The following is a 26,777-nucleotide window of genomic DNA, read 5'->3' on the forward strand; positions in this document are numbered from 1 at the left end:
AATTCAGATGGACTTTTCACCCAGTTTCAAGTTAAAATTGCACCACTGGAATAATTTGGATGCATGGTTGGAAAACCTGCTAGTATTGCTTCCACAATAACTAAGTACAAATTCTTCCAAATAAACTGATAATCCCATCCTATACTGAAGTTGATGAAAGCCTGGAGAGACATACAGAGAACTGAAACATAACCGAGTTTATTTATTCTTAAAACCTGTTATTACTGTGATGTGACAACGTGATCTGACAACAAGTACCGGTATGTGCAACACATGCCAGTACAATTACCTTTTGTGATCTGTTGTGTTCATAACCATGCACACAAGCGCAATGGATTGTAACCATTTTTGAAAGCCTTCTTCACTCTGTTATTTTTCGATTTCCGTTTACAAAATAACAACCGATCAACTTAAAGGTTTAAAACATTCAAATCCTTCTCAGGAGTAGAAAACAAAACAAAAAAACAAGAAAAACAACAGTAGAAGCTGAAGCAGCAACAGCATGCCTTTGAGAAGGTAATATGTACGTATCAGTGCAGCAGAAGAACACAAAGCATCTAGTGTTTGTCTTCAGTGAGTCCATAATCACAAACCACTCAATTCTGCTTTAGCGTTCTTTCATCCTGCCATGGGTAAGTCATTACAGTTTACAACCCGACCAAATAAATAAAAACAATAAACAACACAATCACTTGAGTTCTCTCCGCAACCGTCAGCCCAGCCACACAGTCCGGCTCGACCACGTGGCACTCTGCTTCATAGACCACACAGGCTTTCATGTGCAAACAAATCAATCAAACTATTGGCACCCCGCATCAATGTGCATCTTCGCCGGCTTCCCATCACTGTCGCAAAGCGCATGTTCACCGTCGTCCTCCATTTCATAGGTCAGCCTGGTATAGCATACATATGGCCGACGACCGGAAGCTTACGAGCTTCAGTGGCTGCGCACAGGGGCCAACCCTGAATTAGTCTTATTCCATGGCCCACTGCATGGTGTAGGAGTGGGGACGGGTTGAGTGATGGTGAGGAGGTGGGGATGATTGGAGCCCTGGAACTGCTCTAACACATATAAGGACAACACTGGGCATGACATGAGTCCTGTCGGTACAAGGGTGGGGGAGGGAGAAGGGTGGGAGGGAGGCTGTTGCAGTGGAAGCCTGGTTGGCTGCACATGCACAGGTCAGTATCAAGTGTGACTTCACCTCGCATAGAGTGCATAGAGAACTAAATAGGGTGGGGTGCAAGTTCACGTGTGTGTGAGAAAAGAGTTTGATGTGATTTTTCTACTTCCTGCAGATGAATGAGGAGCACTACAGCACTCCACTCACCCCCACCACCCTACTCCCACCCCAAAACTCTCGACCAACCTCCACCACCACCACCACCACCACCACCACTACACTGCCTTCCGAAGAGAGTCCACATCTTTTGGGCCAGGTGATCAGATGTAAAGGGAGCCATCAGCGGGCCCCACGTAGCCCACGCCAATGAGCAGCACGTCGATGAGGGTCCAGATGCCCAGGCCTCCGAAGCTGAAGAGCTTGCCCAGACCCTCACGCCACTGCCCCAGGTAGAAGCGGTCCGCACCGAAACCACCAAGGGTGATGCTGCAAAGAGGCAAACAGAAAATATGTGGCAAATACACATTACATATTTGGGCTTCACTGGTACACCTTTAAAAGCCTGAACACCATAAAAAAAGAATATGCTGCAATTTTCTGTGCAACGATTTCCTTTAATACTCAAGCACAGTCGCACATAATTTCTTAACAAAATTTATTTATACACAAACACCGCACAATAAACCAGGGTTGCAAAAATGTACTCTACAATTATACATGTCAGGGGAAAGAACTCTTAAAATTTCCCCAAATTCTTTGTGGTCAACAATGTCGATTCAGGACAACTGCTTAATGCAACCACATATAACCCTACCACTTCTTAAAGTGTCTACAATATGTTTTGCAGTGGTAAAGAGACCAACTTATCTTTCATGGTCGGTCGAGTTTGAACAAAAAGCCTCACAGCATGAGCTGTGTGAATCACAATGATTTGTGAGTGATTACTACCTTAACGCCAGCGCTGTTGACCATTTGTAGCCTCCGGTCCAGTTGCAGTAGAGGCGCTTCTTGAAGTCTCGCTTCCCTGGGGAGAGATTAGGGTTGATTGTTAGACCATAATTACATGGCAACCAGCAAGCTACTTCCTACTTTAAAGCAACAACAAATAACATCAATCACGCCATTTTTCCTCGAATGCCTAGATATAATACCCAATCAAACAGACTGTCTCATAATTTAGAAGTGATATAAATGCACACCCCTTTCACTAATATTGTTTAACATGACTAGAGATAGCAACAAAAGATGGCAAAAGAAGCACTATATCTGTAGTTTAAGAAGGTGCTGGAAAGAAGGAGCTAACAGAGTTTTTTGAGTGCAAGTGTTAAGATGCCCTAAATCGACTTGCCGAAATACCGTATGCAAATATCGTTTTAATCATCATTGTAAAGTAATCTCGATCACACTATAATTAGTCTTTTTGAATTATCAAGTCAAAACAAAATATTAAGTCAAAACAACACAATTCATGGTCAACGGATAATAGTTACATTTTTTTTAAATCTGTGTATGTGCGTGCGTGCCAGGCTTGTACGAAATTCCGAATTGAATTGAGAATGACCCCAAAATTCAAATTCAATTCTTGAATTTCAATATGAATTGAATTGAAATTCCAAACAGGAAATGGAATTGCAATTCGAATTGGAATGGCAGGAAACTGAATTTCACAGAATTTAAATTCTAAGAAATTCAAAGCAATGACATAATACTGACACTAGGTGGTGGCAGGGATGGTCAGTATCTCGAATACTTCAATTAAAATACATTTCGAAATAGAAAATAGTATTTTGAATTTGGTATTTCATGTCAGTGAATTACAAGTATTTGAAGTTTGTTTCAAAATACTTTCCCCCCTGTATTTTGAATTTTCAAAATAAGAGAAAATACAATAGCCTACTTTCTCCTGAACAATGCAATTACATAGTACGAACACGGATCAAATAGTATGTAAGTGATGCTTGTAGCTATATTGGAATGTAAAAGTGTTTGTCTGGGAAAGGGGTGAAGGACTCCAAAGATTGACAGTTCAATTCCCAGGTAACATTGTCAGGTGACTACCTGACTACGAGTTACTAACGAATAACCAGCCTCAAAATTCTGAATTATTGAATATATACTGTTGGATCAAAAAACGCCACTCTTGATAAAATATCATCAATAATTGAAATTGCCATGCTAAGCACCAAAGGTGCAACCGTGATCATAACTAATGCTGCACCATGCATCACACACAAGATGGCGCTCTAAGGCCACAAATGGTGCATTAGTGACGCTTTGCAAGATACGTGGACATAATTTACAAGATACACTTTCTTGTTTATTGAACTCACATACAGACCTTGACATATCTGTACCATTTTTTCAATGCTAGTTGTGCCAAGTAGCCCATTGTTTATATAGCCTTCTCCATAATTACAAGAACTTAACATTATTGTTTGTTCAATGACTGGAAATGATGGTTACACAGGAGTTTGTGTGGTTTAAAGTAGGCCTACCTTTTATTGTGTAAGTGAATTGAATTGTTATTTTTGGTCATGCCATACAAGCCATTGAGTAGCGAAGGGAAATTGAGTTTCCTTGCTGAGACTCGAACCTTGAACTTCTGGCATGCAAAACTGGGGCTCTAACCGCTACACCGATTAGCCAGACTCATTAGCTTGAATGTCAGGACAGACCTACATACCTAGTTTCTATTGTATTTTGTGTATTTGAAAATGCAAAATACAGTATTTTGATTATTGATACATTTACTGTTATGTATTTTGTAACATATTTGTAACATCTTATTTTGCATTGTATTTTGAAATAAATTTAGTTGTGTCTTTGCCCATCCCTGGGTGGTGGTGTAAAATTAAAAGAAACTCAAAGTAATGACAAAATAAGAACACTAGATGGTGCTGTATATTTATAAGCATGTGTCTATTCCCGGCTCTGAGGTGGGTGGGAAGAGTGAATTATAGCCCCCTTAGGTCACCTGTTGGGCTGCTTCCTAGCAGTGTTTTAGGATTTGGGTAGGTAATTATTTGACTTTCGGGTTTTTTTAACTTCCATTTTGAGTTAGTACAATGCCATTATCTATTTGCTGTAGACCTTAGGTGGTAATATTTACATACATTTTGGTACATAACAAATAAGAAGTGTGAAAGTCATCTGTAGGCCTTGCATAACACTAATTATTATACATGCAACTACTGAAAATCACAATGGGGGCCTGCATGGTTTATACAACATTTACTTATCATTTTGAATGCTGAATACATTTGTAGTTAAATTTATTAGCAATATATATTTGTATTAATGCTATTGTACTTAGTTACACTGTTATTGTTGTATTTTATTATTTTGAAAACACAAAAGTTGTGTGTTCATCCACTTCCTGAATTGCAGTGAGTTTCAATTCCATTTTGAATTCCATTTCCTGTAATTCAAATTCAGTTCAATTCAACATCCTGTAGGGGTGGGGTCAATTCAATTCAAATTCAATTCCACATCCTGAATTGAATTTAATTCAGAAATTCTGAATTTCGTACAAGCCTGGTGCGTGTATTACATGTTACTTTCACAAAAACAAAATAGTGCCAAGTCTGGACGTACCCAGACAGTGGACGTGATCCAGCACTTTGCAAGTGGTGTTGTATCGCCTGCGTGGGCATGCCACGGTCATGCAGTTGGTTTCATTTTTGCAGCGGTACTGAGATGGGTCCAGTTGCCAGCAGAACTGACACGTTAGAGTCTGGTTGAACTCTGTTTGCTGTTTACCCGACTCATCCTGAAATCAAACGGAGTAGACGGGACAATTCAGGAATAGATACACTGAAAACTATTCTATCACTCTCGCACACAGATCTCTATACCTTACCTACATCCACACATACTGTATGCTTATCGTACACCGCGCGCGCGCGCACACACACACACACACACACACACACACACACACACACACACACACACACACACACACACACACACACACACACACACACACACACACACACACACACACACACGCTGTGAGGATACTGAAATGTAATGTTGGGTCATCCAAACTCACTGTGCAGTGGACACCTCTGTTCGGTCTGCACAAAAACGCTGCTGACTTCCCATAGGTACAGTTGGACAGCTTGTGCTCCTGGTAGCTGCAGGAGACACAGTCTGCAGGAAGCTTGTTGCATAGCCCACCACTCGGACACTTGGAGATGTCACCCTCTGGTGCACCTGGAGTAGCTTTGGGTTTGAAATGGAAAACCACATTAAATGTTGACTACCTGTGCAATCAATTGATTTCAATGGGGGTTATGGGATGAGTTCATTTCAAAGAGAAATAAAATGTTTTTAGACTTCCTATAAGTACAAAATCTGCATGCATACATTTCAACATCTGTTTACGCCGGTAATTATAATCAGGTAAGGAGATACTAAAGCAATGTTTACCTGAAGACACAGGAGGGGCCACTGGACTGCTGGTGACAGGATTGAAATGTGCGGTGCTTAGAGCCTCCTGCCCCACATAAGCAGCACTCATGTACCCTGGTGTGATACAGAAGGGAGAGAGTGGGTTACAAGCAGTCATGTGAGGGAGAGGAAAAATAGCCTGAAGTCCCAGACCATGGTAAGCTTGGATCAAACCTTTGTCTCACCCATCTTTGCCTGGCTGTTACAAGGCTAACAATCACTGTTGTACACACCATCACTGACTAACAACAAAAATAGGGATTAATATCATGTGAACAATATTGGACATCCCATGCTAGCTGACTAGAGCCTGGTCTCGTCTATTAGAAGCCAACATGATTTTGACACTATGTGTGCCTGCCTCTGGACCTTGGTTATCTGCGCTGAACTTGCCTAAATCCATATTTTGTGATTATGAAGACAAATCTATGTCGTGACATGAACTGGCCTGCATACCTGCAATGCATTAGCCAGTTAGCTTATGTTAGCTGTAGCATACAGCCTCAAGCGTTCAAGACAGGCAAAACCATAACAGAAAGCATGTGGTTCTTACAACTTCTTTTTCACTCGTCCCACAGTTAAGTGCGACACCAAAGAACCCTTACACAAATGTTTCCCAATTGTATTATGTATTATGTATACAATATGAGCTATAGCTAGCCTTTGATGTAGTTAGCATCCTCATTGAAATCACACCATTATCAACGACTCGAGAGTATATTATTTGCTTTGAATGAATATACAAAAGAGGACCTTACCCTTACCGTATACAGATTTAAAACAAAGATCTGTGATCAACAGCAGCGCTATTCCAGAGGCTTTCATGATGCAGTATCTCCTCAAAACACTCCACCAGCGCAGGGAAGCCATGACAACCTCTTCCTCTTTGCTGCTTCAAGCCCCGCCCTCTTATTTCCATGGTCCTTTCTGTGTCATCCCACTGACTACTGTACCAGAGACAATGTTTTTTCCCAATCCAAGCCAACTCAATGAATTTACTGTACACACTAAACGTGTGGTATAAACGTAGTGGTACATTAGACACCCACCTTTAAGAAATAAATAAATAAAGTAATAAACAAATAAATAAACAAACAATTAATGACTTTATGTGGACCATGCCATGAACCTTCATCACTGGTTTACTAATCGGAGCAAAATTCTGAAGACATGCAGAGTTATTCTCATAGTGGGTTAAGTCTCCGAGTTGAAAATGATGAATAGGCTAGCTGTTAGAGCTCATGGTGTGCAACTAATAACTGTAAAATGAATAAGCTGGCCTGTGGCCATGGCATTCCGCTCCCAAAACAACTTGTCTTGTTTGACAGAAATAAACAGTCAAGTGAACAGAAGTATTCTGGTATTTATTTCACAGATCAAGAAGCACTTACATGGAGATAGAGCTTAATAACAAACTCCATAACAAATCCTTTTTTTGGACATACAAAGATCACTCAGCCATGATATGTTTACTCTGAAATAAATATGAATCAGTCCTTCAGCAGTGCATAATTTCATCTGACCATCGTTACATCCTTCATTGTTCCATCATGATTTCTACTCTAAACCTATCTAGGCTACCATACTCAATGTGTCTGGTGTGTCTGATTACTACTGTGTTCCAAAACGTTCCCATTCAAAAGGATTACACAAAGGCAATTTTCAGGTGCAATCATGAAACACAATGGAAAACAGTCAAAAACGGACACAATTTCTTTCTTCTTCACAGACAACCGAACCACCTCAGTCAAAAAGGTCTTATCAACATTTTGACATTATGAAATACTCTACAAGTATTAACTGTTCCCCTCCTCACTCAATTCCTCATTGCATTGGCTCATTTCCCTATATCTTTTGCCATTGATATTCCCCTCATACATTAAGATATCTCCTTGTCTTCAGTCAATGATGAACGTGACTTGAGAATTTAAAAAAAACGGCACACATGGCTTTTCAAACGAGGCGCTGGCAGGTCCGGCTTTAACTCAGAACACCTCCTCTGCGTTGCGGCAGCGCGACACCTTGAGCAGGGTCAGGCGATCAAGAACCTCATCCACAGTCAGCTCCCCGTGCACCTTGTTGTCTCTCGTGCGCACGTTCACACTCTTCGTCATCCGCTCCTTCTCGCCGACCACTGCCAAAAAGAAAAAATGAAAATGGGAAAGCAGAAAGATGCTCAAGGTAGTGCCAAGGGACGAAAACACAAGACAGCTTTCCCAACACCAACCCACCCACCCACCCACCAGGCACGGCATAGCATGGCATGGCATGGCATGGCACAAAGAGCTTTTTGTTGGCAAATGACACTTCCCTTGCACCACCACAGTGGACAAAAAAATGGGAAAGATGATTTGATGTTTATTTCTTTCACGGCAGACTCATATTTTTCTCACCCAGGATGAAATTGTACTGCGCGAGCTGGGCATTGCGGATCTTCTTGTTCAGCAGACAGCTTGAGTCCAGATCGGCATCTGCCATGAAGCCTGCTTCCACGAACCGTTTGCATAACTAAGGCAGGAAAAGGAGAGAGAGAGGGGGAGAGAGAGAGAGAGAGAGAGTCAGTGTTTCCAGTGGCAACCAGCAATAAACATAAAACATCTATGTACAAGATCAAAGTTACAACAGCCACTGAATTTAATCAAACAACGATAGTCATAATTATTTGAATCAACACTCGGAAACATTTTCAAGGTTAATGAATCATCTGAGTCAGTCGGTAGACGGTTTCATGACGCAATACGAGGGCGAATGCCCCACAATGTTTGCGCTTCCACTATGGCAGCCATTGTTTGGAAAAGGATTTATTTGACTTTATAATGACTCGTGAACATTTTGTGCTGACCATTTAATCCTATAACCCATAGTGAGAGTCTCGTAAGAAAACCAAACAAACGTTGCATAGTATCCCTTGAAGGACAAAGGGACAACTTGTGAAAAGGAAAGGCGTAAGGAAATCGAGGTGTACCTCTTTGGCATAGTCCTCCAGTGAGGGGTTAACGGGGACAAACATCACCTGCCGTGGGGACAGCCACAGCGGCCTGTGTGACAAGAAGAAGAAAAAATACACCATCCACATGACGACATGATTACACCCTGCCAGAAGACAACCTTGACAATTAACGCTGTTCTCAGCTGGAGCATCCGCCAAGTGCCAGTGTCCACAGAATGACTCACTATTATTGTGGCATGAAGGAAATTAAAATAACAGATGACTGATTTAATTGAATAAAATGAATCAAAATTAAATGAAGCCATCATTGCAGAGCTATTTTGGCTACATCTTGTACTTGGGTATGCGATTTGTGCAATTCCGGAGAGATGAATGACAGATATACACATGAAATCTCAATGAAGGCCTCCTGTACATATATGGATTTGGTCATAGATATAATATTTTTCGCACCACTTCCCAGCGTAGTTCTCTGTCAGGATGGCAATCATTCTCTCCACAGAGCCCAAAATGGCTCTGTGAATGATGACGGGCCGCGATTTGTCATCTCCGTCCTTACTGTTAAGAAAAAGAAGAAAGAAAGGAAGGAAGAGAGGAGGAAAAAAAGAGCACAGGAAATGGGAGGTGATTACATTTACACATTCACTTTTAGCACTTTCAGTCCATTCCCTCATTCACACTCCCACGCTCAGTAAATGCTGCAAGAATATCATCTTTTAAATATAGACTCAAAAGGCTGCAAAAGTCCGAAAGGGCAGATGATGACTCACCCTACAAAGGTCAGGTTGAAGCGGATTGGAAGCTGGAAGTCCAGCTGGATGGTAGCACACTGATGATACCGACCAATAGCGTCTTTGATCTTAATATCAATCTGTAGTCAATCAGGAAATGGCATTAAGAATGGCATTGACATTATGGTTTGTACTATGGTGGCAATTCCCTTGCAAGTTTGAAGGGGGTGAGGGGAATGCACTTTTAGGCCTGTGTAATAACAGAGTACTAAATTAATGAAGTTGAGCTAAGAAAACACACACATCCGTCTCAATACCATTGGGCGCTGGAAGTCAAGTAAACTGGAACAACAAAAAAAGTCTGCAACACCAGGCTCTGATTTCTCTTTTTTATTAAAATGATGTTTCCAGGCAGCATGTCCTGTCCATGTCATGATGGGCATGCTGCCTGAAACATCATTTTAAAAAACAGAAGCAGGAGCCTGGTGTTGCAGACTTTATATTTGTTGTTCTGGTCAACTAAATCAGTGGTTCTTAACCTGGGGTGCGGGCACCCCTGGGGGTGCGCCAGAGATTTTAGGGGGTGCGCGGAATTTTGTTTGCGTTGAGGTTGTGATCAAAATTCTGCTTCCAAACATTATAATTAGGTCAAATCAAGACCAAATTAAAACATGGTTTGGTCCCCATATAAAGTCATTAAAGTATTGATTAATGTCTGAAGATTAATGTCTGAAGATTAATCACTCAAATACATTTTTAGTGCGTATACACCCGTAGACGCTTGGGTTGGGGGTTTGCGGCTTGTCTTGGGCACAGGTCAGGGGGTGCTTCAAGAAAAAAGGTTAAGAACCACTTAACTAAATGAATGAATAAATAACTAGAACTATAAAAGAGGCTATGAAAACATACACCCACATAAACACACCCACACACACATCATTCCTGTTGTGCCGTTTTGCAATACTAAAGTCTTAATATGTTCATGCCTGTAGGGTAGGAGCAGTACTTAAGAATAGGAACAGAGATAGCTTTAGTGTTTGTGCGCACTTTGATACTGTGCATTTGCCTTGTGAGGTTATTCTGGCCGTGTACATTAATATTGATATCAGTTTCATACAGTATCTTTACCTAACCAACGTGTTAGTCATTAATTTACCTTAGGTCCATAAAAGGCTCCATCCCCTGGGTTTAGTTTCCAAGGTTCCCCAAATTCATTGAGACTTTCCTCCAGTTGCTTTAAAGAGCAAAGAAAGCTCAGTTCAGCGGCATGGCAATAAAAAAGTGATTATCTCAAAGCCAGAGCAAATATTGTAAAAGGCCCAAAAATAGCACATTTTTCATTTTTAAGAGTACATGATGTTCAGCAGTAATAATGTCAGATAAACTCCGAGTTCTATTCTACAGCTACCTTTTCAGCTTGGTTCCACACGGCAATGTCGCCGAGGTACTTTTCTGGCCGCGTGGAGAGGTTGAGTTGGAAGGAGAAGCCGAAGACATCATAGATGCAGCGCAAGAAGTCCAAACAGCCCTTCATTTCAGAGCCAATCTAAGGGCAGAGGAGTACAGCCGTGACCCAGGATTGCATTATATCATAATAGAAATAAAAGGGGGAAAACAATGACAGTTGTGGGTGAAAGGATGGACCGAGAGAGCAGGTGGAGAGATGAGGGGCTGCTGATGGGGGAGGGGGTCATGGGGTAAAAATAGGAGACGGGAGACACAAGGACAAAGGGAGAAACAGGACAAAAGCCACTAGATTGAAAGAGAAAAATATGAGGCTTTTGAGTACCATCAAATTGAGTCGAGGACATAAAAAATGACAACATGAAAAACAGCAATCTATGTACAGGTCAACTCATTTCTCTCTAGCAATATCCCAGTGCACTTCAATGATCTGCTTTTCAATGTTCTTTCCTGAAAGCACTTATGCAAGAAGGTACATGCTTATTTTAGTACCACTACCTACCTGTTCCATGGTGCAGAAGATGTGAGCGTCATCCTGCTGGAAGCGGCGGACGCGAGTGAGCCCGGTCAGAGTCCCAGACAGCTCGTTGCGATGGAGCACCCCAAAGTCGGCCAGTCTGAGGGGCAACTCGCGCCAGGATCGTGGCCGATGGCTGAACATCAGACTAGGAATGACGGAAACAGACGGAAAAGTGAAGGTTGGAGGAACATAAATAAAAAGAAGATGACACAGTAAAAGAAGTGGTCATCAAAAGTGGTTGATGAGAGAATGAATCGATCGTTCTACATATTTTTTATAATGAGTGGTCCAAAAACAAACGAGTATTTGATACAATAATGTTTGTTTCTCTGGAAAGTACTTTTCTGAACCATCCTCTGGACCAGTGTTTCTCAACAGGGGTGCCGAGGCACCCTGGGGTGCCGCAGGCCACCCTCAGGGGTGCCGTGGAAACATGGCTGATAAATAAATTGTGTAATATAATACATATTTGTCTAAATGAATGCTTAGTCAGTGGAATCTTTCATCTGCCATTTACGCAAAATAATAAATTTAGGTCGCCCCAGTAAGCTGCAACTTCGAACGTAAGTTGTGTGACGTCTCCAAATATGTTACTTTTCTAAGTTTGTGTGGTATCGGATGCCATGCCATGTTACGGCTTGATACGGCGTGACTTGAAATTTTTCATGAATTGAAAGGGTGCCTCGCTTAAAAAAAGGTCGAGAAACACTGCTGTGGACAATATGCCTATTCTGCCCTACAAAGGCGAAGTGCAGTAACTAAACCAACATGAACATCGAGAAAAAGGCCTTCAAAGTATTGTGATATTGTACTTAAGCTTACTGCAAGTTTGACATGGCAATCTCTCTAACACGGGACACATTTGGACCATAAGGCTTTGTCACAAGATAAATGAGGCGTTTAGAACAGTGTTTCCCAACCTTTTTTGTCTTGCGTACCCCCTAAGCATCTTAGTTGTGGCCTGAGTACCCCCCAATTCATGTTCTACATTGCTTTCTCTGTCCTGATGTGACTGCTCCACACATTTGTTATAATAATAACATTTCCCCAAGTACCCCCTGCAGTGTGTTCGCGTATCCCTTGTGGTACACGTACCCCTGGTTGGGAAACACTGTTTAGAAGACCATTTTCAGTCTAAACTCAATTTTCACAAAACATGTAGTTATTGCACTTTGCCTTTGTATAGCAGTATTAGTCCAACTCTGCAATAAAAGTATGCGAAAGAAGAACAAAACACATTTCACAGAAGAACAGAAAAAGAGCAGCTAGTTCAAATGTAAAACACAGATGCACAATCCGTGCGTCAGAGCTACTTCAGGCATTTGGTTACCAGTGTCCAGGACAGTTCATGGGCTTGAGTGCGAAGATGTCCTGCTCCACGGGGAAGGAGAACATGTTCTCACTGTAGTGCTGCCAGTGGCCGGAGGTCTCCCACAGCTTGCTGTTGTAGATGTTGGGAGACGCCACCTCCTGGAAGCCTCTTCTGTTGTACTCCTCCTGTGCATGGCCATGGAAGAAGCCAACGGAGGACAGCAAAAACATTCTTAACAGCCAAAGGGGGACAGCAAATGCATTATCATACAGCCAAAATAGAACAGAAAAAAAACACAATTGAGGAGAAAACTGCACACCACACACTACTTGTTATAGAGTTGCAAGTTGCAACTGTGTACAGCTCTTTCTTCAATTATGAATCAAATTTGTAGCAGTGCAAACTATTTCTCTGATGGTTATATGTAAATAAAATGCATACATTGGCACAATTAAATTCAAATGCATACATTGGCATAATTAAAAAGTACAGCATCTGATGCATTATTGCTTTTACTTTGTGTGGTTGCTAAGTACATAAGTATCTGCAGACTGCTATGTGTGGAAAAGTCTGTTTACCCTGACAAATTCTGTGAGGGTGTTGTAGAGATAGGCCCCTCGAGGGAGGAAAAAGCAGCTGCCTGGACTGAGGTCGTGGAAGAAAAACAGCTCCTGATCCTGTGATGGCAGAGTTAAGACACATGAGCAGAAACACTTCCACAATGAAACAGGGCTCTAAATTAACACCAGCCAACCGAACCGCCCAAATGTTGGTGAAATTTCAGTTTGGCAGGCAGAAAAGACATTTTGACCCATTAGTGACAGTGTGTTTGGCTAGTAAGATTTACATCTATAAGCCATTTTGGCAGGTGGTGAAAAAAGTTAATTTAGGGCCTTGGTAACAGAAAGAACTCTGACGGTGTTAGAGAACTCCACAGTGTTATACTGTAGAAAAGAACTCCGACAGTGTTATTACAGAGAAAAACTCTAACAGTATTATAGAAGATACATGCTTGGAGTGAACTCCACAGCATTATAGTAGAGAACTCTTGACAGTGTTACAGGGAAGAACTCTGTGACAAGTGCTGTAGGAGGGAACTCCCAAAGTATCATGAGAGAACTCTAGAAAACATTAGGAAATAAGTCACTCCAAAAGCGTTACAGAAGAGAACTGCGGCAACTTTTTCCAACACACTGCGGGGGACTAATGGAGCACATGGAGGCAAATCTGCTCATGAATTCATGACTAAGTGCTCCTGCTCAACTATTTGCACACCATTAAAATGCAGAAAAAGAAAAAACTTTTGTCGTTTTAAACCAGCCAATAAGACACTTGTTTTTTTCCCACCTATACAGTAGTATATATATAGACACAAAAAACTCTAAATAAAAAAAAGCTCTCGATCAAAACAGAGCCATTTACAATGAGCAGCTGCAAGGAGGGAGCACTCATTTCCTTTCATAACGGTGTGCGTGAGCCTGCCTGCTGCGATTCCATCAGGGGGCCGGGAACATTCATCAGACAACAGACCCACGGAGGGGCGCACAAATCATGGGCGGCCGGCCAGCAGTATTGAGACGGAGAGGAAAAAAAGAAGTAGATGAATAGAAGTCTAGATGAACACATATCAGGCCACAGAGGATAAGAAGCTTGGCCACCTCCAACAAAATCAGTAGGCAATTGCACACATCCTCCCACAAAACATAATGTAGTTCGAGAATATAACCGCGTTACGGGATATACACGTCATAAACATTGTTCTCTGAGACATTGATGAAGGCACTGTACACTTGTAGGCGCACTTGAGGGCACCACAGGCTACCTCTGGTATTAGATTCACACAAACATCAAAACAATGTTTTTCAAGAGCGCCACCCTTCCAGAATCTAACTACTGACATTCATGAATGAGGAACATTCACGGGGGAACATTTGAAGAGTTCAGATGCAAAACCAAGTGCCATTTTAGAAGTCTGACATTTTTGTTTTGTTTTGAATATTACCCATCTAAAAAGAGCCTTTAAATTATATGATCATGTACAGCGATTAAAGACAAAAGAACAAAAGTTAGACTGATTGGCAAGTTTGCAATTCTTTTAGAAATACAGCACATTTATGTAGACTTTTAACAAATGCAAGTAGTAGGTTTTGCATCCGATCTGGACATTTTCTAGCGGCTTTCATTTCTTTTCTCCGTACTTTTCCGATCTTGCGGTGGTCTCTGTTGCGAGCCTCCTCCTGGAAGCGTTCCCACTCCTTCAGCATCTTGGAATCGGGGAAGGAGATTCCATAGATCCGCTGTAAAGTCTCCATGTCGGAGCGGCCTTCCCAGTACGTGGAGGAATTCTGAGAGCGGAGACAAACAACAGCTGTAGGGATTAGAGGCACTGACAGTACGGTGGCCAATGTACTGTACAGGGAAGTGTACTGACGGGAAAAATCGCTACTGATGTATTGTTCACACACGTGGTTGACATTATAGAATGTGTCTTCATATTTCCTGTAATATAATGCTGTATGTGACATGGCTATAATAATGTTGTTGATGTGAGCACTGAATTGGTAATGTCTTTAAAGACCTAGTGTGTAATGCAAGTAGTTTATTTCTATTTCTTTTTTTATGCCGTTTTTATTTTATTTTTTCATCAGTAACATAGCCACAACCATTACAAGATACAAAAGTAGGGTGACTACGGCCAAAATAATAACAACAAAAATAGGCAGTAGTTTATTTCTAAAATCTACGCTGCCCATCCAGGAATTTGATTTTTTTTATGAATGTTTGCTGGACAAATATTTGCTGGTCTGACCAGAGGGTTTGCAGACAAATACGTCTACATCACATTGCATTACATTAGGTCTAAGATTGGAAATTAAAAATGGAGAAGATCTACCCTGTACCTATTCAGGCATGAGAAGAGTGAATTTCCGAGCCATAATGAATACTTAAACATTGGTGGTGGTGGTAAATGTTCAGGAAAAAGATGATATTTGTGTATGGGCAGCCTCAATTCTGGATATACACTAATACAAAACCTGGACATTTAAAGCCATCAACCTTCTCTTCATTCTCTGCATTATCCATTTGTATGCCTCATTTGTGGAAAAACTTGACACAATAAGTGTCTGAAGTGGTAAGTACCATGAAAATAGGTTTCTCCTTCACAAACCTTGTAGATCTTTAAGGCTTTAATCTTCCCAGTGTGTCTGACATGAGGTCCTCGACACAGGTCAATCAATGGTCCACACCTGAAAAAGACATTAAATTTTATACAATGGACCACAACTGTAAGGCAATTAAAACATCATACATTGATGATAAGCAAAGTATGATATTTAAGCAATAATCCACGAGAGGCCATGGGTTTTGTGTTCGATAGCCGTTCCCTTAGCCGTAATAAATCGAGCACAAACCCACAGACTCAAGTGGCTTATTGCTTATCCAACACTGTTGCACTTAATCGAAGACCAAATTTCTTTAAAAGTGCTGTAATAACAATTAATTTGCCACGCGTCGTTCAGTTGACAAGTTGAGGAAGTGGTTGGTAACTGTGCCAACACTACTGGGCGCGCGCGCGTTCGTTGCACTGCCAGACACACACTTTGCTACAGAAACTCAGCGAGGGGAGATAAACACAGCAGGGATGAAACGTCTCTGTAATCACACTGATACCCCAACCACGGATGGTGCAAAGATGTGCTCTTCCTGTATTGTCCTACCCCAAATGCACCATATTCTCATTATCAACACAGACAGACGCGTCCAACTTAGTCGCGCATAGAATGTTAATTTGGAATGGTGTGTGTTTATGCCTGATTTACAACTGCCATCAGCCAATCACAATCATGAACCATACAACACAGTGTACCTGGCTTACCTGTAAACTGTTGTGGTGGGGGTGGTAACTTTCTCATTCAGGATGCGACATTTAAACTTATTGTACTGAAGGCAAAAGAAGCAAAACAGCAGGTTTGTGAACTACTGCCACATTTGTCAAATACAGTACATTTCATTTACATCTCAAACTACTAGCACTTATTATAAACATAGCAAAATTCACTTTAAACCCTTGCCAAATAAATACACCTAATTATACCAATATCATGGGGATTTCTTCATGGATTTGATAAAGAACAACTTGTCCTGTTAACATCAGATTTATCTATGCAGGATAATCCCACTGGGTTGGAATGTACCATACGTAAATGCTGAATAGAGGTCTAACCTTAAACATGCGCAGCAGTGTCTCTTTGCTGATCTCCAGCCTCTCAAAGGGCTGCTTGTCCTTCATGATGCCTCTACAGATGGACTCCAGGTCCCCAAACTCGCCACTGGACACACCCCTGAGAGAGAGAGAGAGAGAAAGAGAGAGAGAGAGAGAGAGAGAGAGAGAGAGAGAGAGAGAGAGAGAGAGAGAGAGAGAGAGAGAGAGGTCATAGCAAATCTCTTTGAAGCTGTGGGTTTAGTCACGATCACTGTTTATTAGTCCAGACCACGAAAGTACTGTATCTCTGCTTCACATCAATTTACATGCAATTCACATGCAATTAAAAAAAAAACATCCCACAAGCAATTAGTTTTTTAACAAACATGCAATTTGCACACCCTGTCTCAGCAGGCCTGAGAGTGAATGAATGACACTCTAATGCTTTTATCCTTTTCTATCCTTGTATCCTAATTTTTATCTGCTTATCTGTTTATTTGCTGTTTGCACATCCTCCCATGCTATGTCCATGTGATGGGGTCAACTGGGACTGACCACTGTTGATGGATGATATCTGTCCTTGTCCAATGTCTTGTTTATGTTACGGGAGAATGTGTGTGCTTTGGGAATCTGACTGTGTTGTGTTTGTTTTCATGTCTTACGCTCCTTTCACTAGAAGAAATTTCCCCCATGGAGGACAATAAAGCTATTACTACTACTACTGGTTACGATCAATCAAAACACTCTTTCATTTCTATTTTTTCCCTGCCCATGCACACCTTCAATTTCTATTTTGTTTATTACGAACATTGATTAGTACACAACCCTAAAACCCCCGTAACACTTACACAAATAAAAATTGAAGATGGTTAAGGCACTGAAGATGGCTTTAGGCAACAATGTCTGCCTAGTTTGTCATGTTCTTCTGATACATAAATATACAAATTGCAGTCGTGAATGTGACTATTCTCTAAACAAATGTACAGTACAAATAATAAAGACTTCAATTTAGTAATGACAACTTACTTCTGTCCGTCCAGGAACATGTCGTAGTAGAAGCCATTCTCAATGGGGGGTCCATAGCAGAGGCAGCCCCCATAGAACCTCTCCATGGCCTCTCCAAGGATATGAGCGCTGGAGTGCCAGTAAACCTACAGTGCCCACAGGTAGGGAAGCAAGTACATCATCACTGGAGAGCTTACTATAGGCTATTTTTTGTGTCAATCTCCATTTAAACGAGTGGTAAAAGGTAAGCTACTGCAATGAAAATAGTATCACTTTACCTGATGAACAGTAAATGCTGTGAAAATATGTTGTCTATTATGGTAATACAGAACTTGTAAAAAAAAAGAAAACGGTCGCCACATTTTCAAGAACTTGAAACAACCCCAAAGACCAAATAACTGCACCATTGAAGGAAGTTTACTCACAGCTTGGGCATCATCATGATCGAAACGTAACAATTCCAGAGAGCAGTCCTTCTCCAGAGGCCTGTCCAGATCCCACAGCTCTCCATCCACACGGGCAATCACAGAGTTGTCAGCCAGACCCTGGCTACATAAAGAACAGCCATTTAACCTATTTAGCCTAATTTTACTGAAATGTACACATTTAATGGTAGCCTGTGGAGGTCAATGACGTTTTATTGGGCTAATGCCCATAAATTAATTAGTAATTGGAAATACACCGCAATGAAAATGCTTCTTAGATAATCCACTAAAAAAAAAATCAATCCATACAATAGTACCATTAGCTGCGGTTGCACCACCCTGATGGGTGCTGCTACTAAAGTGTCATTGACCCATGGAATGATGCTAATAACCCCTTCTGTTTACAGCACAATACACATACAGTACAAACATAACGTTTTAATAACTACTGAACTGATTTTTATAAAACTTGGAAGGTGGATTAGACAAATGAGGACCTGCTGTTTTCCAGAGTGACTATGCGAATGAATACTTTCTTTCTCCACAGTGCCTGTATTTTTCCTCGGCCTATCTACAACGTTATATTTCCTACGAACAAAGTGATCCACCTGTTTTGACTGCCAAATGAATGCATTGAGCTTGACCAGACCACTCAACAGATCTCTCTGTCTGGTGAAAGCAGACTGTTTTCATGGTGCTTTGTTATGCAACACAGACAATTCACAGACAAAAAAAACAGCCAGTGGCTCCCTATTTTGGACAGCGGAGTGGTGCTGAAATGCTTTGCTGTTGCACAGAACAAAGGCATGGAGTGTGTCACACTAATGTAGGTACTTGTCAGTACTAGCAAAAGGCCTGCAAATGCACCTCGCTACTAGGAAGCACATGCTGATGTGCGACATCTAGTCTAGTCTGCAAATGTGTGCAAAGGCCTCAAAACATCATTAAACAGGAATAAAAAAGTAAGTTTAACGGGAGAGCTTATCTCTGTTGAGGAGAATTTCATTGGGCCTTTACAGTTTTACTTTTTGGATCCTGAACCTTATTAAACCAACATGCATGTGATTAAAATGTGCCGAACAAGAACCAATCACTGCGTTTCCCCCCTACCACCAGTTCAATCCAATTCCATTTTATTTACGGTGCAGCAGTAACACTATGAACATGCTCCCGAACCGTATACACCAGCAACATCAATCCAGAATAAAGTAATTGTCACAGACATCAACCAAACGCAGCAACTCCACTTGACCCCCACCCTACCACCCTCCTGACTCACTCACCTGATGCCACAGGCGACCTGGTAGGGGCTGGAGACCCAGGCCTGGGCCTGCACCGTCTGGCCGTCAGGCAGCGCCACAGAGATGGGGTGGCTCTCAGCGGCGTGCTTGGCCAACAGGGCATCACTCTCCCTCTTCAGCTCCGCGTACAGCTCCAGGCGCTCGTCTATGTAGCTGGGCCACGGGTTAAGCTGAAGGAGATAAAGGAGCATCAGTATTATCAGACTTTGAATTATGGAGCTCTGCTGGGGCTATAGGCCAAAGTAGTGAAAAACAGTACAGCCTTGGCACTGTCAAACTGTCAACATGTTGACATAATGCATAGTGCTAATAGAGACAGGATTTAGGCTTACACTGTTGAGTAATAAAATAGGACATTTTGGACTTTTTAAAGGTATTAGGACAAGTTTCTGTTTGAGATAGATCCAAACCTCTGCAGAAGCTTTCTCTCCCCCCGTCTTCTCCTTCTTCTTGGTCTTCTCTGCTGATTTGGGCTCTGCGGTGACAGGCTGCAAAGGACCATGACAAATGTGAAAAGGAAATCAAGATGCCCAACATTCCAATGTGCCAAAATGGGAATACCATCAGGTATACTGTAATCAGTGAGTGTAGCATTTTGTCATTATAGAAACAAATAATTTGGAGCAAAACAGTGCTGGTCAGAGCGGGCCATGTCCTGTCCCACTACTCAGCTGTCATTTGAGACTGATGTTGCACAGTATTGCATTTGCCAGTGACATTACTGGCCACTTAGATGACCCCTATTTAAAGGAGCAGGCACAATATCGCTGTAAGGAAGCCATCACTAGTTAGAAAACAGTAACAACCTTCTGTTGTGTGTTGTTCTTTTGAATGTTGTTGGTTTGTTTTTCCTTTACTGGTTTCTCTCTTCTTTCTTGGTCTTTCTGGGGCTGTGTTGGGCCCTGCTTTGCCTCTTGTGCTAGCTCCTCTTGGAGACCCCGGCGGAGGTGGATAAGGCGGTACTTCAGCTTTTCGTTCTCGGTGCGAAGGTCCTCCAGCTCCGGACTACTACTGGCCACAGCCTTGAGTATGTCCTGGCCTCCACAAATGCCATCACGGAGCCGTTTAATTTCAACACTTAACAGCTCTATTTCTTTCTCCTGAGCGGCCAAACGTGCAGCCATGCGCTCCGCCATGTTTAAATCCCGATCAAAAGGAGGAGGAGGGGATGGGAACAGCTGATCAGTGGAAAGAAAGAAAGCCACAGCGGCCTCCGCCGGACACATGGGTACACTTCAGGCAAAGATGGTCTTTCTTTGCTTTGGTCTCTCAACAAGCCACCCACAAGCTGCATGTATTTTCATGTGTGTTATTAAGAATGTATTACAGATGCATTACAAATGATTGTGTGTCTATGGGAAATGTTATTACTAATAATTGGACTTTAGAGACGCTTTATTTCATCAAATATATTTGCAGGTTCTGCATAAACCTTCAAGTAATTGGGCGCGGGCACACGTGTTGCATTATGGGATATCGGATCCATGTTTCGTGCCTTACCGCTAGTAAACAAAGGCAGACGCGAAACAAAGACCGAGGAAGAAACACGATTTTACTGAGAGAGAAACATGCTAAAATGCAAGAAAGGGTGTGGAATATATAGGGATACATTGCAGAAAGAAGCCAGAGATCGGTATATGGAGAAGATTGGCCTTATAAATGGACTGGATCCGTATGAAGTCCCTAGTAAGGAATGAAGTTGCCTTACTGCCTAAGTTCACCCTTTCGGATATCATTGCTTATCTAGTCTGCTCTGCTGTGTCAGTGCTCATACTCTGAACGAGTTTAAGTGTTACAAGTCAGTAGAAGCCTTCAAACAAGTGAACGCTGGACATCTGAGTGGTATGGAGGTCATTAAACAGGAGGAGAATGTCGTGGTCAGAGCAGAGGTAAGCTAAAATCTGTTTCTACTGCTGTACAGCTGCAACACGTGTTTTCAAGTGTTCTAAACGGTATTTAAGGCAGTGATCTGACTAGATGTAGGCTAATGTAAACATTCAGTGGTTGTCATGCACGTCCTAAGATATACAAAGAAACAGTATATTGTACATATTATTACAAAAATAAACACAGCAGTAGGCTATCAGGCATTGATGTTAACTTTTGCTCACAGGCTAGTAGTTTTTATGGTAATGGTGGTCAATCTACTAGTGGGTAGCAGTCCTGCATAGAGTGAAACTTTGTCATTGTTATGAAAGTGAACAATGCCTATCCATTTTTTTGTTTCCTTAGGTCATGCACTCCCAGCGCGTAAACGACCCTCCGCTGAAACAGTGGATCATCATAACTGGCAGCTGGGAGGTCAGCTGTGCCCACTGTACCTGTATGGCTGGCATTGCGGAGTCCTGTACGCATGTTGGGGCTCTGCTGTTCGCAATAGTCAACTTACCGCAAACGAGAGGCAAAGACTGTGACAGCACTATGCAACTCAAACAAGGCCACAGGTATTACGCACAGGTGCAGACACAGATCTTTGTGACAGGTTCCTCTTACTGTGACTTTGTAGTGTGGACACTGAAAGATCTGGTCGTGGTCAGAGTTGTGCCAGATGTTGTGCCAGATGTTGGCACAGGAATTTTTCCGCAAGGTTTCCCTCCCTGAGCTCATCTGCCGGTACTACTGTACACCCGAGACCCCTCTACACCACAGCGCACCAGAGTTTTTACTGTGAAATCAAAGAACAGCAAAGCAGCCACAGCACCAGCACCAAAGCAGCAGTGGAAAACAGTGAGGAACCCAAAATCAGCAAGGAATGAGACCAACAAAGAATATGTGTGGTGTGTGTACAAAGTGCCTGAGGAGCTAGACACCATGGTTTGCTGTGACAACAGCAGCTGTACGACGGACGCAGTGGTTCCACCTCACCTGTGTTGGACTTGCCACTGCAGAAGAGAAGGCATGGTAATGTGATGCTTGCCTCTAATCACAAGGTGGTAGTTTTGCAGAGGTATTCCTGCACTGCACTGAAGTTCTGCACAATTTCCTTTTTTCTTTTTTGAATATTTATTTTTTTTGTATACGGTCTGTTAAGATAATGTGTCATTTAATATAATTTGCCCCCCCCCCCTTTATAGTACTCAGGTGTTCTGAAGTTGAACTACTACTGTTAAGATATTGCAATAATTTCCTTTGTCCCCCCCTCCCCACCATTACATTAATATTTTGCCTTGTACTTTTTCAAATGCACCGTTTTGTGCTCTCAGGTTCTCAAGTTGCACTGTGAATTTATGTCAACACTACTGTTAAGATATTTCAATACAATTACAACATTTTTACTTACTGTACTTACAGATCTCAGGTTATCACTAGTTGCACTTTCAGTATTTACAGTGATTCAAAACGACATACTTGAAATGACTTTTGTCTTATTACTTTACTTGTGAATAAAATTATACACACTTGAGTCTCAAAGCACATTTATTTCAGTCAACTTCAGCTTTGCACAACACTCCTGCTCATGATGGTCAGAGTACAACATACAGACACAATCTTGTCAAGGAATGTTTTTTCTTCACCTTCACATGGTAACACCATGTTGATGGGCACTTTTGCAGACAAAATTGTGTATTTGTTTCAGACAGTTCCAATCACCCTTTCCACGTGAATTCGGAGATGAGCAATTGTCCTTGTGTTTTCCACATCTCTTGCTTCCAATTGACAGTGTCCTCTTGTGAAGGCGGGGATCTTTACCTCAGCACACACCGGGCCCCTGGTCAGCTTCATCCTCTAGGCCTGCAGGTGCTGATGCTGATGCTCCCCAGTTGTCTCCACTGTGGATCAGATACAGATTTTTATTAGCCCAATGTGTCATGCAAATACAATGCCCATGCAAAAGGGACAAAACATATCTTAACAAGGCTGATGAGCAGAATCAAAAACCACTCGCCGAAGAGTCAAAATAATCATTGTTTTGAAACACTTAACATTTCATTGGACAGACATAGATTAAGAGATGCACCCAATCTAGATGGAGACAGAGACATTAGAGCCTTAGAGCCCTCATTGTTTTTAATTTTGTCAAAGGTATGTAAGGCTTACCTGGTGTAACAAGGGGTGTCTCATCCATCGACGCTATGCTCTCAGTCCTTCGTCGTTTTCTTTGTTCCTGTCTCATAGCGAGAAGTCTCGGTGGTGGTGGTGACTGTCTTGGTCGTGTACCCCAAGTGCAGTGATAGTGCCCAATCCGGATGGGAGGTGTTCATTTCATTTGCTGGTGTACCTAGTGAAACAACCAGTGTTATTACTATGCTGTGCAGCTTACTAATACGTATGTAGCAGAAAATAAGAGTGTTGTAGAAAGGGAAATCGGGTGCTACACAGTCCTCTGATGAAGACGCATATCGAAATCTTACTGATAGTAGGCCTACTGGTAAAATAAACAATAGGAAAGACAACCGTGTGGCACCAGATACCTTTCCACTTATGATGTAGCCCTGCTCTAAATGCACCTGGTTTATCATTTAAAAGCATGGAGTGCACATTTCCTTTGTTTAAAAAGGGTGTTGTTGTGTTTCAATGGACCTGGCTAGCTATGCCAGCTACAGTAGGCTGTAGATTAGCCAACAGTGGTTGATGAAAGAAACAGTGCATTTAACGAAAACTATTTCACTTACCAAAATGAAAATGCAGAGAGCACACTCGTCAGGATTGAGTGGAAAGTTATTTTGGTCGTCTTACAGCAGCGACCCATGCTAGCCGACGACACTTTGTTATATCCGAGACTTGGTCACCATGGTGCTGCCTCCAAGAAGGAAATGAGTAGAAAGATAATCCAATTCCCCCTTTCCTATGGTGGCTTGCGCTATTGCACCCCACGACACAACAACGATGGACAATAGTGGCAAAGAAAAGTGAGCAGCAAGATAGTTAAAAATCACAATTAAGTAGCAAGACCAGGCGAGACTACGTCCTGCGCTGCGCTGGAAAACAATGGGGAAAAGGGACGTCTATGCACTAAACATGGCAGATCCAGCGCGGTGACGTCATATGCCCGTTCCCAATATTTTAATTATATAACAAATGGCAAAATACATGTCTGCAATGAAGCTGATAGGAGAAGTCAACAAACTGAGCACCGATTTTAAGTTTTCCTACGAGTGGAATTGCAATATTACATCCAAACACTAGTGGGCAGTAGTGGATTTGGGATCGATCCGGAGCTTCTGCTGACAGGCAGCAGCAGCACGCGTGCGTGTGTGCACGGAAGCAGGAAATGTAAACAACAGCACATTTCAGGAGCTGCGGTGCTGATTAAAGCAGCGAAAGGTATGCAAATATGAGTGATTCCCTTTAAAAGTTAAAATGATTACTGTTGTGTATACTCAGGTTACAGTTTTGTTGAAGTATTTGTGTTCTAGCCTGTAGCCTACCGAATGCTTGCAAATTCAATGGACCTGTCACTTGAATATTAGCTCATAGAAGAGGAGATATCGTTCCTTTTGGCTGTCCTCTTGTTTTTTAACTATCACTATGAGCCACTATAGTCTATGTTTACGTTGAAGTATTCTTTAAAATAAATTGCTATTTACAAAACTATCTTTCAGACTCTTTCGGGCATGTTGATATTGCTGTTCTCCTTGGTCATTGGATGATCACGAGAATAGACTATGGCCTCGGGTTTCGCACCGCCGAAGCTGGCGGACTTCATTCTTACCGAGAAACTTGGGAGTGGTACTTATGCGACTGTTTATAAAGCATACAGAAAGGTTGGTTTCGAATATACGGTATTGTAAAATAACAGAATACATGACATACATTAGAATTAACACTTGGTGGCATGTGGGTGTGATTTAGGATGGTGGGGACATCATGTCCATACCACTTTTGAGATGAACCTTCTTGTCCCCACCACTTTCCCCCCACAGATATAATGCAAAATTGCATAGCCGGACAATTTGCCATTGTAATGTCCCCACCACTTTCCAAGTCAAACCTACACCTTTGCTTGGTGGTGTTTTTCCAGGTGGACAGCCGTGAGGTGGTGGCTGTCAAAGTGGTCTCCAAAAAGAGTCTGAACAAGCACTCAATGGAGAACCTGCTCACAGAAATAGAAATCTTGAAAACAGTTCGCCATCCTCACATAGTCCAGTTGAAAGACTTTCAGGTAGGTGTTTGCCTCCCAACAACCCCAATGGACGCTAACTAATTCCAGTTTGTCTGCTTGCTTTTTTTTGCTATGATTGTCATAAGGATATAGATTCAAAGAGTTGTATTTTTCACATGCATATAATTACAATGCCCTGGTCACTTTTCTGTGCAGTGGGACAATGAGAACATCTATCTCATTCTGGAATGGTGCTCTGGTGGGGATCTGTCACGTTTCATCCGCAGTCAACGCCTCTTACCAGAGAGAGTGGCACGCCGGTTCTTACAGCAAATAGGTAGGAACTCACATATTTTACACAAATTAAAGGGACACTGTGCAGGAAATGGTCAAAAAGGTACTGCAACTATGCTGATTATTGAAATTGGGCTGCCTATTGCCAAATTTGATCTTTACATGAAAGTTTACTAAATATTAAACACATATTTTCTAGTATGCTCCAAGTACAGTCATTTTTGCACCTATAAATGTCTATATTTGGAAATTCAAAATGGCGGACCATGGAGAAGATCCCCCTTTTCATGTATGAAAAGTGCAATTTTTCCAGTCATAATGAATACTTAGAATTTGATACTGGTGTAAGTATTCATGAGTGAACACGTTAGTGAATGGGCAACATGAATTCTGGAAGTAAACAACTAAAAATCTCACACAGTGTCCCTTTAAACATTCAACACCGGTACCAGAGATTCTAGGAGTGTACTATATATTATCCACTTTCTCTGCCGGTACACATCACTGTTCGTCATTTTTGTGATTCACTGGGTGGGTTGTATGACACACTGATGGGAATGTTTGTTTGCTTAGCTTGTGCCTTACAGTTTCTGAATGAAAGAAATATCTCACACTTGGACCTGAAGCCGCAAAACATCTTACTCAGTGGCAGCGTACTAAAACTGGCAGGTATGGCCTCCTTCTCGCCACACCACTCACCACACAAACTTGTGTTACAGGATCCATCTGCCATACTGTATACACAGTAACATTCACTTTTGTACTTTTACAAGGATGTCATTTTGCTTCAATGAGTGTGTTAATCAGTCATAAGTACTGTATTTACTATATTTTTACTGTATGTACTACATGATCATACTCAATTGTCGTTCAATGTGTTTAATACATGCTTATTGGCAAACTTTTAAATTTGCCACACAAACTGGCCACTGTTATGTACACAGTGACG

The 26,777-nt window shown here is 41.8% G+C and overlaps 3 protein-coding genes and 1 long non-coding RNA gene across 6 annotated transcripts in view; 1 reads left to right on the plus strand and 3 right to left on the minus strand.

Moving 5' to 3' along the window:
- Positions 1-182: 182 nt before the first annotated feature.
- On the minus strand, positions 183-6,503 carry tm2d3 (TM2 domain containing 3). 2 transcript variants are annotated; one of them, XM_063188229.1, is made up of 6 exons: positions 6,338-6,503; positions 5,559-5,654; positions 5,179-5,351; positions 4,719-4,893; positions 2,073-2,148; positions 183-1,610 (listed from the first exon to the last, which is right to left on the minus strand). In XM_063188229.1, the coding sequence occupies exons 1-6, from the start codon at positions 6,447-6,449 to the stop codon at positions 1,445-1,447; spliced, it is 798 nt and encodes a 265-aa protein (XP_063044299.1). In that variant the 5' UTR covers positions 6,450-6,503; the 3' UTR covers positions 183-1,444. The 2 variants fall into 2 exon arrangements, with proteins under 2 accessions (XP_063044299.1, XP_063044300.1); XM_063188230.1 differs by having other exon boundaries at positions 6,344-6,495.
- Positions 6,504-6,922: 419 nt separating this feature from the next.
- On the minus strand, positions 6,923-20,662 carry tars3 (threonyl-tRNA synthetase 3). Its single transcript, XM_063188231.1, has 19 exons — positions 20,298-20,662; positions 19,902-19,979; positions 19,474-19,661; positions 18,191-18,314; positions 17,787-17,911; positions 16,782-16,899; positions 16,434-16,498; positions 15,726-15,804; positions 14,755-14,901; positions 13,135-13,233; positions 12,575-12,741; positions 11,227-11,389; positions 10,669-10,806; positions 10,417-10,494; positions 9,300-9,400; positions 8,983-9,087; positions 8,545-8,617; positions 7,973-8,087; positions 6,923-7,713 (listed from the first exon to the last, which is right to left on the minus strand). Exons 1-19 carry the CDS (start codon positions 20,625-20,627, stop codon positions 7,565-7,567), a joined length of 2,442 nt encoding a protein of 813 aa, XP_063044301.1. The 5' UTR covers positions 20,628-20,662; the 3' UTR covers positions 6,923-7,564.
- A 2,584-nt stretch (positions 20,663-23,246) lies between these two features.
- Positions 23,247-24,485, minus strand: LOC134438943 (uncharacterized). Its single transcript, XR_010032690.1, has 3 exons — positions 24,105-24,485; positions 23,530-23,710; positions 23,247-23,261 (listed from the first exon to the last, which is right to left on the minus strand). It is a non-coding gene; the product is annotated as an uncharacterized LOC134438943 (long non-coding RNA).
- A 182-nt stretch (positions 24,486-24,667) lies between these two features.
- The window catches only part of ulk3 (unc-51 like kinase 3), a 28,504-nt gene continuing 26,394 nt past the window's right edge, over positions 24,668-26,777 (plus strand). For both annotated transcript variants that reach the window (XM_063188232.1, XM_063188234.1), the window contains exons 1-5: positions 24,668-24,756; positions 25,035-25,196; positions 25,454-25,594; positions 25,751-25,871; positions 26,402-26,497. In XM_063188232.1, coding sequence (XP_063044302.1) covers positions 25,098-25,196; positions 25,454-25,594; positions 25,751-25,871; positions 26,402-26,497 — 457 coding nt within the window. In that variant the 5' untranslated portion in view covers positions 24,668-24,756; positions 25,035-25,097. The remainder of the gene's footprint in view (positions 24,757-25,034; positions 25,197-25,453; positions 25,595-25,750; positions 25,872-26,401; positions 26,498-26,777) is intronic.

This window comes from Engraulis encrasicolus, chromosome 22 (assembly GCF_034702125.1).
Source record: "Engraulis encrasicolus isolate BLACKSEA-1 chromosome 22, IST_EnEncr_1.0, whole genome shotgun sequence".
Lineage (NCBI taxonomy): Eukaryota > Metazoa > Chordata > Actinopteri > Clupeiformes > Engraulidae > Engraulis > Engraulis encrasicolus.